Below are 10,591 nucleotides of genomic sequence, written 5' to 3'. Positions count from 1 at the left end.
TGTTTAATCTATTTTCTATTTTTATTAAAGTTTGCTTAAGTAAATTTGGTAGCAAAATATGTGTAATGGTAGATACCATAGATTCTCTTCCAGTCTATCTCCAGATCAATTATGCTGAAAATATTCACGAGTAACAGACTTAATATTATGAACAAGAGAATAAAAAAATGTGTCCAGATATATTCATTAATTCAGAAATGAAATTTAATGATTTTCAATTTTGTTTTTAATAGTACAAACTAGGTTAACAGTCCATACTTCTGAACAATCTTACACATGCCATATTTTAGTAAGAGCTCAAAGAAAATGTCTGATTAGGTGTAGATTACACTGTATTTTAGCCCACCCCTAAAGTCAGCACAAATACAAAATCACAGTCATGTTTACTAGGTAAAAATTGTACAACAGCTCTGTATACTAAAATATAATCAACAAAGCAGTTTCTGAGAATCAAAACACAGGCTGGCAGATTTGCTTTTATGATTTTAATATTTTTTTCTAATATGACAATGCCACTAAGTTAAGTTCACCATTCTTTCATTATCTTTTCATTTCCTGTATGCATTTCTAGCTAGCAAATTCATTTTAATGGCAGTAAGTTGGGAATTTAGTCCAAAGAGCAAAGATTCATTTTGATGAGTTATTTGATCACAAAACATGCAGTGGTGAACTTTCAATTCATTAACTATTTCTATTGTTCATTAAAGATTATTATTGTAGTTGGCATAATAATCATGAGAACTTTTTTTCCACTTAGTTAAAGGATTTCATACCATTAGATTGACTATGGCGTGCAAGAGGTCCAGTAACTGCCAAGGGTACGGCAACCACCTCACCAACAAAATCAGTCCATACATTAAATGGCGGCCTGAACTAAGCTTCAACACAAAACTTAACACACTTCTAGAAAATGTGTCTCAGCAGAGCCTCTTACACCTTCCTCACTAGCTAACCAGACATGGGTCATCATTGCTTGGTTTGACTTCTTCTAGCAGCAAATTCATCACAACCTTTGTCAAATAGCTGCATGTTCCTCTTTTTCCCAGTGGGGGAGTGTTGTAAAAGGAAGTCATGTCATCCTACAAAGGAAAACAGTAAGCAAGTCGCTTGATTTTTGTCTGTAAAGAGTTGACAGGTAAAATCAGTGTCAGCCTAGGGGGAAAAATAAATTCACAGAAATATTTCCTCATGGAAAATAGAACCTTCTTGAGGTTTTCTTTCATTTTCCTAAGGCATCTTCTCAGCATATAAAACAAAGACAGACACTTTTAATATTCTCCTCTTTGCTGATAATTTTTATTTACTTAGGGAACTTTTTTACAGATGAGCATAAAATATTAAACAGAGAGCCTGGAAGGGACTATATTAGGTAGTATACACAGCACCAATGTAGCCTGTTACGCATTCCCATCTTCCCCAGAATTTAATTTTATAGCCTTCTGGAATCTATGGCTCCTCTCTGGTAAAACACATTTTAACTGCTAACTATATAAAGGGAATTTATGTCTTCCCAGTTTTCTTTTTAGTCAGAGCTTCATAGCTGAACTGACTAGTAATTAACTAAAAAGTACCACTAATTTCTCGAATAAGTCAGACTTCTCCCTGCCCCGCAAATACTCCATTTTGCACTCTATAAATCTGTTTTGTAAGTTAAATAATAAGAGATTAGGGATATTTTGAAGAGTTGAGACAATGAAAAAATTCTACAAAAAGCTCTTTTCTCTACTTACTTGTTTTTCAACTTCCTTTAGTCGACTCTCATCTTTTTGAAATTCATGAAATGCTTCTTTCACCAGTTTGTCTAGATCTACTTTGTCTTGAAATTCTAGCTCAGGGTTTCTTTCCAGTACAATGGATACAACCATTAGTAACTAGAAGAGACAGATGTTGAAAGCCAATTATATGAACCATAAAAGCAACACAGTCTGGACATGTTTTCATTCTTTACTCAGACTGACGGATGACCCTTGAATTCCACAGTGTGTTCTGTACAATGATTGACTTTAGGATCATTGTGAATGGACTTTTTCTATTTTTTTTTTTTAAAAGATTTTATTTATTTATTTATTTGAGAGAGAGAGAATGAGAGAGAGCACATGAGAGGGGTTAGGGTCAGAGGGAGAAACAGACTCCCTGCTGAGCAGGGAGCCCGATGCGGGACTCGATCCAGGGACTCCAGGATCACGACCTGAGCCGAAGGCAGTCGCTTAACCAACTGAGCCACCCAGGCGCCCTGGACTCTTTCTAAAAATCTTGCAAATTAGTAGCGTAAGTTCTGTTTGGAAACTGCACATTTTTTTCATTGTGTATATCTTTGTAGCTGTGCAGAAATGTTTTTAGGTCACGTAAATGAAATAAGAAAAATGATTTTCCCAGTCCTGTGTAGAGTACATAGTGCTCTATTCGCCCCAAATGTCTGAACTTTCTGGCCTTTGGGCATTAATCCTTGTTGGCAAGACACCAAAACCAGTGTCCAGTGGAGCTGGCCGGCAACAAAGCCAAAGAAGGCAGGTGAGGTCAGTGGAAACTCTGGATCTAGGCTCATGATCAAATGACTTGGAGCCCAGGACCCCAAAATGAGTATAATTCTGTGACATCATAGTGTTTCTCAGGGGATGGCTATGTTTTAAAAGATACACCTAACTCTGACCTCTTTATGGTCTGAGTACTACTTGGTCTGCATATCTTAGTTTAATGCATCATCCTATTGTCTGACTATCTCATACATTCATCCTAAGTAGTAACCTCCATTTTAGATGACATACTGCTAAACACAAAGATTGTGTCTGAGTATACAATGCTTGGTAAAGACTTTCCAATGATGATTATGGCTCCTACTCTGTACATGGAACAGGAAAAAAGACTTCATAATTCCCAGTTTGGGAATCTTCCTGACTGTACTTTCTCTAAATGCCTCCAAAACAGAACCTGAAAGAACCAACGGAAACACTTTCAGAAAAAAATCCAGGTGTCACAAGGTGGGAGACCTTGGAGAGGGCTTTAGCCAGGAGAATATGAAGTTTTGCTCTAGTTCTAAAGAAAAATTTCTTCTGCAAAGGGACCCTCGTTTGGTCAACAAGAAGGACCTCCATGTCCATTGTAGGTCCCAGATGCTGGGCACTAGACACTGAATGGCTAACAGCATAAGAAAAGCATTCACCCTTCCAATAACCCCATCTCTTTCTGACCCCAGGCTGCCTCATTCCCATGTGCTCTGAAACTGATTGGCTGATTATGTCTCTAAATCCTGGCACATCTGAGGTAAGATTGAATCTCACTCAACTCTGACTGGATTTCAGGTGCCAGATCCAGCAGTTACTGAGAGCTTCTGCCTCACCCAAACATACTATCCACCCACAAGAAAGACAGAGTCTGATGGAGACATTCCCAGAGAAAGAGACAAAGTGAGGATGCGTTATATGTTAAATCCATTCATTATGAGGATTCTCTCCATATTTGGTATAATGTTTTAAAATGGCAAAAGAGCACATGTATACACCATGCATGTGTGTGTGTATTTTAGCATTTAACTTTATATAAAATGATACAGCACAAAATTACATGTCTTCTCTGTTCACAGATGTTTGGAAAGATGTCTCTCAAAATATCAACACTGATGATCTATTGCTAGTGGGTGTGGAGAAATTTTTTTGCTTTCTTTTCTATAATTTTCTGAACTATTAAAACTTTCTACAATAGTCATGTGCTATTTCTGTAAACAGAAAAAAAACTGAAATTAAAGAAAATAGGAAAAGGCCACTTCCTGTGTTTTTTAGTGGTGTTAATGCACTTGCTGTTGAGGGATAAGTGCATGACTGAAAAAGCTGGGCAGTCTTTCCACACTGAAGGATTTAAGATGTTTAAATTGTTCATGTACCTTGACCTTGGGTCAAGGATGGCTATATTGTCTAAGACTCAACTAGAGGAGATCCGGGTTACGTAAGGAGTGGAATTCCTGGTCTCTCTTGAGCAGTTTCCTTTATGTTAGTTTTCAGGGAGCAGATAGAAAGCACTTCTTCAGCAATCTGCATTTCTAAATACAAACCTCCACAACAATCTGTCTGTACTTTGGCTGGTCAATATTTCCCAACATGTCTTCAACAAGGAGAGAGAAATTCATCTCATACATGGTCATATCTGACAGGGTTGGTTGCTGAAAAATAAGTCAATATTAACATGCTGCATTGTTATACTGTGGTTCCCATTTAATAGAGGACTTTCATTTTCTAATCAATAACCTTTTTCAGGTTCTATAAAACCTTAGGGAGCATTTTCAGCTATATGACTGGATTTTATATATGTCAAACTACTGAAGCCAACCAGCTGACTGTTGTGATAAATTAAACCTCCTATTTTTAGTAGTTATCTTTACTATACAAATGGTAAGGGAAAGGGACTATATTGGAAATCCACTTCAACACACGAAAGGAACAGCGGTAAATTGAGACAACAAATAGAGTACATATTGCTTTCAGAATTAACACAAGAAGTTATGCTTGCTGTCAGACTTTAGCATGTAAGTCACTTGATATTGAATTTACATCATTTCTGTGGCAGGTCTTTTCTGAGCTGGCAGCATAAAAATGCATACAAATAAGCAAAAACAACATTGCATGTAGAAATGGCTAGACAACACAGAAAAAAAAGCAAAACTAAAAAAATTTACTCTACCCTTTCTACTTCATTTAAAACAAGAATATTGCATAGTCTTCCATTCACTTTTCACAAACCAAATGAAAGCAGCAAATAAACTCAAATCCAAATGCAAACCCACATCTGGGCATGGTGGCTAACCCTCAAAGGACTGAAGAGAAGACGACTCTAAATGTTAGGTTTGTATGGTGGAAAGCAGATGGAGTCACCAGACTTATTACCAGAGATGCAGAAATGATGAGTCATATTTATTTGCTTCCACCTCAATGATGATTTACAGTGAACTTAATCATAGCCTCAGAACAATGTGTATCTACTAACTATTCCAAATGGGACCCAGCAGGAATGTCCCCTTGAAATCAAGTGACAGCAAACTTGTTCGACCTGGTATAATAATGCATCGACTCTATAATTCGATATGGTCCATCTATTGTATTCTATATTCAATACAATCTAACATATTATTAATGCTTACAGGTAGTACCTAGTTTGGGGAAAGTGAAGCCCAGTTGCTAAACACAATAATTATAATTCTTTCAGATGTCTAGCAATGGGATTAGTAGGGTTACAGAAGGAAAGAAAAACCCTGTCATGGTTTCCTATCAATTTCCTTTTCATATATCTCATTTGAAAAGTCAACCTGGCTACTGTGCAACTGTGATAAACCTAGAGAAGAGACATCAAGCCTGCTTCATTTCCCACTCTCTGGAAGAACTTAGGGTTGGCAGTAGAGCAGAGAAGTTAAGACAAAAGGCTCAGAAGTTGAATTACCAGGGATGGGGTAGGGGATAGGTGTCACACTCGGGGTCAACTACTTCCTAGATGTAGGACTTTGGGAAAATAACTTAGCTGTGCCTCAGTTTCCTCATCTGTCAAGTGGGAATAATAAAGTACCTACCTCAAAAGAGCATTGTGAGGATTAAAGGAGCACTTAGAAAAGTGCCTGGAACATAAAAAGACTTAACATGTATCTGCTGTTATTTTTGTTAGCAAAGAGAGGATACAAAATGTAAGTGGCCTGGGCTATCAGACAATTAAATGAAAATCTGGTAGCTATTAGCGGGGCCTGGGAAAGCAGCAGACAAAATGTTGCCATAGTCCACTGTAGAGCAGACATGAGGCCTAGCAGAAGCAGAGCAGGAATAATGGAGGCCTCCTCTGCTCAAAAGAGACAGTGCTGCCCCATATTATGGTCACAGAGCATCTGGGAGAGGGATGGAGCACCTATGTTGACAACCAAATACAACCACTAAACAGTTTGTGAATAGTATAAAGAATACTTTTAACAGTTCTTATTCATTTTTAAAAATAAGTAATAGATTCACATAGTTCAAATTTGAATGGTTAAAAAAGGTTTTCAGTGAAAAGCCCACCTTGTGCCCTCAAACCACAGTTCTTTTCCCCAAGGCAAAGAAAAGAATGCTACCAGTGTCTTGTGGGTCTTTCCAGAAATACTGTGTACACATAAACAAAATGAGTGTGGGCATGGGTATTTAAGAATACTATATTTGAATAAGGACCCTCATCAAAAATAATTTGGTTGACATTTCAACACTAAAAACAAATATGGTACTCCATTTCCAAAAGGCCTAGTTATTCTTGTTTGTGTATAAGCAGAATGAGTTAGAGGTCAGTATTAAATAAAATAACCAAATCAAAGAAGAGGCCAGTTTATATAACTTGGGAAATTATCTGAAGGAGGGAGCACTAATTCATTTGGATCAAAGCTAAGTTATATCTTGAGTAAATTAAGTGATTATCTATGATCTAAAAAGTTACTATAATTTTCACATTTACCAAAATTCAGTCATTTCCTTATCCAAAGCATTATTAAGTCACCTTGCTTCTTAGGTCTGATTTGGTTCTGTCTTTTGAATGTATGTTTTATTATTTGTGAGGTTCCCTAGCACTGGCCCACTATCACTTGGTGGTAAAGGAATACCAGCTTTCATAGTAATGCCAACATAAGAAAGCTGAACTTCACTAATAAATAAACAAAAGAAGGACAGCTGCTTGGCAAAAGGTTTGGCCATATGGTTCCTTTAAACACAGAGCTTCCCTGAAACATTTGAAATATAATAATATAAAAAAAATTTATTAAATACAGCTTTTAAGCAAAATATCCTTTTGGTAAAGCAAGGCTTTTGTATAGAGGGGCACTAAAATTAAAAAATTAAAGAAACTCAGGTTGGGGAAAAAAATTTCCAATCCAATTGATTAGGTATTTTATTTTCTAATAGTTCCTCCCTTCAGGTATCTGGATACCCTCCCTTTAAATACTCAGAAAATGGAATAAGCAGAAAGGTTATTGGCAATGCAGAGGGGGAAAGAATTCCCTAGTCCTTTAGATTCCCGTAAATGACATAAATACAGTGGGGCTGTACCTGTGGTAAATGCTTCCCAGCTACAATGATACCATTGGGCGTGCGCTCCAGGATCTGCCATACTCGGTCATAGAACCCAGCAGGAGTTCTATTCAAAGACCCGTCAATCTGACGCCTGTTCAGCCAACATCTATGGACCAAAAGAAAATGCCTCAGAGTTGAAATGCAAGGGTGTTCTCATAGAAAGCAGGGCTTTCAATATAGATTAATTGTTCCAATAGGGTGAAAATAAAAGCTAAAATCCATCAATGATGCATATCTACCATGTGTTACAGAGGTTACTAAATATTTCCATCATGAAAACAGAGTTTGCAGGAAAGGAGAACATCCCCAAGATTTTTAAAAATTTAATAGGCAAAACGATATTCTCTAGTAAGTTATGTGATCAAACGACTTCCTAATATGCAAAGAAGCTCCATTTAAAAACACAGAAGCAGCCAATTTTGAAATAACTTCATGTGGTCCTTACATACAATAAAATGTAAACTTCATGGAAGTACGGATATCGTATGGCTTGATCACTCCTATACACTCTCCCAGAAAGATGCTTAATAAACATTTGGTAAGTAATGAAGGCTCAAAAAAGTATTATGTACCTAATGAAATTATCTTGTTTTAAAGTTTTAAACTTTAAACCTTAGATTTATTTTTCTATTTAAATATGGCCAAAGTACCAGTGCTGAAAAATCAGCTACATGATTTTACATGTTATAATAATCATACCAAAGTGATAAGACGAAATTCTAGATCTCTTATTTCCATGGATTAAGTGTTACATCTTAAAGATATAATACTCCTTCACAAACTGCTAAAGATGCAGAATTTGCATGATTTGAAAAGAATGCACAAATGACACAGCAGTATATTCTTCCAAAAGCTGCAGACAGGAACAAATATACATTTTTTATACTTGGTATTAAAACAAGCATTGAATGAAATGTGCCATCAACCACAAGGGAAGCATGTGACCAACAATATTTCTAGGTAGGAACATAGCTATGCAGGAGACAGTATAATGAAAAAGACATTTTTGTTCTGATAAAAGAGGACCAATGATCTTTTAAAACTGCATAAATGAGTGAGGCATCCCTTTTGGATGCAGGGTTTTTTTTTTTTTTTTTGGTAGACCCAATCTTGTGTGGCTGGGTTCAGTGCTATGCCAAAGAGAAGAAGCCCAAAGGGGCAGGGGTTCCTTGGTGATGTTTTACTTTGGATAATGAAGGTGCAAAACTGAATACCCAATACTCTACATTTGATTTTTTTCCTATTCCCTTTGTTTGGCAATAAGAAAAAAAATGTTTTCCGAGTTCTATAAAGTCATGGTTAGTATTATAAAAAAGAGAAGTTTGCTTAGAACAACAAAAAAAGTAGAAATGTGTGAATACTCACAATGGAGATAATTATTTTTGAGGACCTCTCTTTATATTTTGGCTTTTTATTTTGAAAAATTTTAGACTTAGAAGTCAAAAAAGTAATTCACACTCAAACATACATACATAACAACACTCAAAACCAGGAAATGAATGCTGACACAATACTATTAGTTATGGACCTTATTCAAATTATGCCATTTTACCACTAATGTCCTTGTTTTGGTTGTGGGTCCAATCCAGGACCCCACACTGCATCTGGTTTCCAAGTCTCCTTAGGTAGACTCTTCCAATCTATGACAGTTCCTCAATTTTCTTTCATCTCTCATGAATTTAACATTTTAGAAATGTCAGTTATTTTGTAGAATGCACCTCAATTTGGGTTTATCTGATGTTTTGTCATTATTAGACTTAGATTATGCATTTTTGGCAAGAATACCCAAAAGTGATTATGCCTTTTTGGTATATCATATTAGGGAGGTACATGATACTGATGTGTCTTATTCCTGGGATGCTAACCTTGATCATTTGATTGAGGTAGAGTCTACTGGGTTCCTTCATTGTAAAGTTACTATTTTTCCTTTTGCAATTAAAAAGTATCTTGAGTGGAAATACTTTTAAATTATACAAATTTTTCATTTCTCATCATACTTCCACCCACTAAATTTAGCATCCATGATGGTTCTTGCCTGCAACAATTGTTACTATTGTATTTGTCTAATGGTAATTTTCTCTTTCCATCATTCCATCTACACTTATTAATTGGAATTAATAGTGTCTGTTTCCCTACAGCCCCAGCAAGTTTGTCATACTATCTAACTTTTGCCAGTCTGTCTGATAGATGAGAAATGGTATCCCAACATGTTTTAATTTACATTTCTCTAATTATGAGTTAGTTTAAACATCTTTACAGGGTGCCTGATGGTTAAGCAGCTGACTCTTGGTCTCAGCTCATGGGGTCATGAGTTCAAGCCCCACTTTGGGCTCCATGCTGGGCATTGGGCTCCATACTGGGCATGGAGTCTACTTAAAAAAAAAATAAATTAAAAAAACCTCTTAAATATCTTTTCAAATATCTGAGGTCCATTTTTTTATGTTTTAAATGAATTGATTAATCATATTTTCCCCCATTTTTCTCTTGGGTTTTTGGTTCTTTATCCCTGAGTTTTTAAGAATTCTTGGATATTAGCCCTTTGTAGTCTATGCTTGTTCCAGTTTCTCAGCTGTCTTCTGAGATTGTCTATTTTCTGCCATGCAAAATGATGTTTTAAATTTTTATATAGTCTTATTAATCTTTTAATACCCCTAGAGTTAAGCCCTAGATGGAAAGCCTTTCTCATACCAAGGTTAAAGCGGTATGTCTTCTTTTAGCTCCGGTGTGGTTTCATTTTTTACATTTAGATAGCAAATCTATTTGGAGTTCATTCTTGTGTACAGTATAAAGTATGGATTTAACTTTATCTTATCCTAAATGGCTATCCAGTTGTCCCATCACTATTTATTTAAAAAATAATGTCCATCCTTGACCCAGTGATATGAAATGTTACCTCTATCACACATTAAATTTCCACATGAGCTTAGGCCTATTTCTGGACTTTCCATTCTGTTCAGCCGGCCTATTTATGTGTTCATGTGCCAGCATCACACTTTTATCATAGAGGTTCTATAGTACATTTCACTGTCTGTTAGGGCGAGTCCTTCTTTTATGTTGTTCTGGTTGTTCTTGCATGGTTCCTTCTCCATATGAAGTTTGGTATTAACCTATCTACCTCCATAAACAGCTTGTTGGATTTTTTTTGGAATTGCATTACATTTATAACTGATACCTTTATAATGTTGAGTGTTCCTCTTTAAGAACAAAGATGTCTTCCCATTTGCTCAGATTTACTTTTTTTGTATTATGTTATGTTACTCACCATACATTACATCATTAGTTTTTGACGTAGTGTTCCATGATTCATTCTTTGCGTATAACACCCAGTGCTCCATTCAGTACATGCCCTATTTAACACCCATCACCAGGCTAAACCATCCCCCCAGCCCCTCCCCATCTAGAACCCTCAGTTTGTTTCTCAGAGTCCATAGTCTCTCATGGTTCGTCTCCCCCTCTGATTCCCCCCCCTTCATTTTTGCCTTCCTGCTGTCTTCTTCTTTTTTTTTTTAAATATAATGTATTATTTGTTT

At 36.2% G+C, this 10,591-nt stretch overlaps 1 protein-coding gene across 4 annotated transcripts in view; it reads right to left on the bottom strand.

Moving 5' to 3' along the window:
* Positions 1-208: 208 nt before the first annotated feature.
* Positions 209-10,591, bottom strand: part of PHKB (phosphorylase kinase regulatory subunit beta) — a 288,711-nt gene continuing 278,328 nt past the window's right edge. For 3 of the 4 annotated variants that reach the window (XM_032424177.1, XM_032424179.1, XM_032424178.1), the window contains 4 exons: positions 7,038-7,167; positions 4,046-4,153; positions 1,731-1,871; positions 209-1,079 (listed from right to left, as the gene is read on the bottom strand). In XM_032424177.1, coding sequence (XP_032280068.1) covers positions 945-1,079; positions 1,731-1,871; positions 4,046-4,153; positions 7,038-7,167 — 514 coding nt within the window. In that variant the 3' untranslated portion in view covers positions 209-944. The remainder of the gene's footprint in view (positions 1,080-1,730; positions 1,872-4,045; positions 4,154-7,037; positions 7,168-10,591) is intronic. The other variant, XM_032424180.1, reaches the window with a different exon arrangement.

The sequence above is a fragment of the Phoca vitulina genome, unplaced genomic scaffold (genome assembly GCF_004348235.1).
Source record: "Phoca vitulina isolate PV1807 unplaced genomic scaffold, GSC_HSeal_1.0 scaffold30, whole genome shotgun sequence".
Taxonomy (NCBI): Eukaryota; Metazoa; Chordata; class Mammalia; order Carnivora; family Phocidae; genus Phoca; species Phoca vitulina.
The sequence above is the reverse complement of the archived record's forward strand: the minus strand, read 5'-3'. Positions and strand labels throughout refer to the sequence as shown.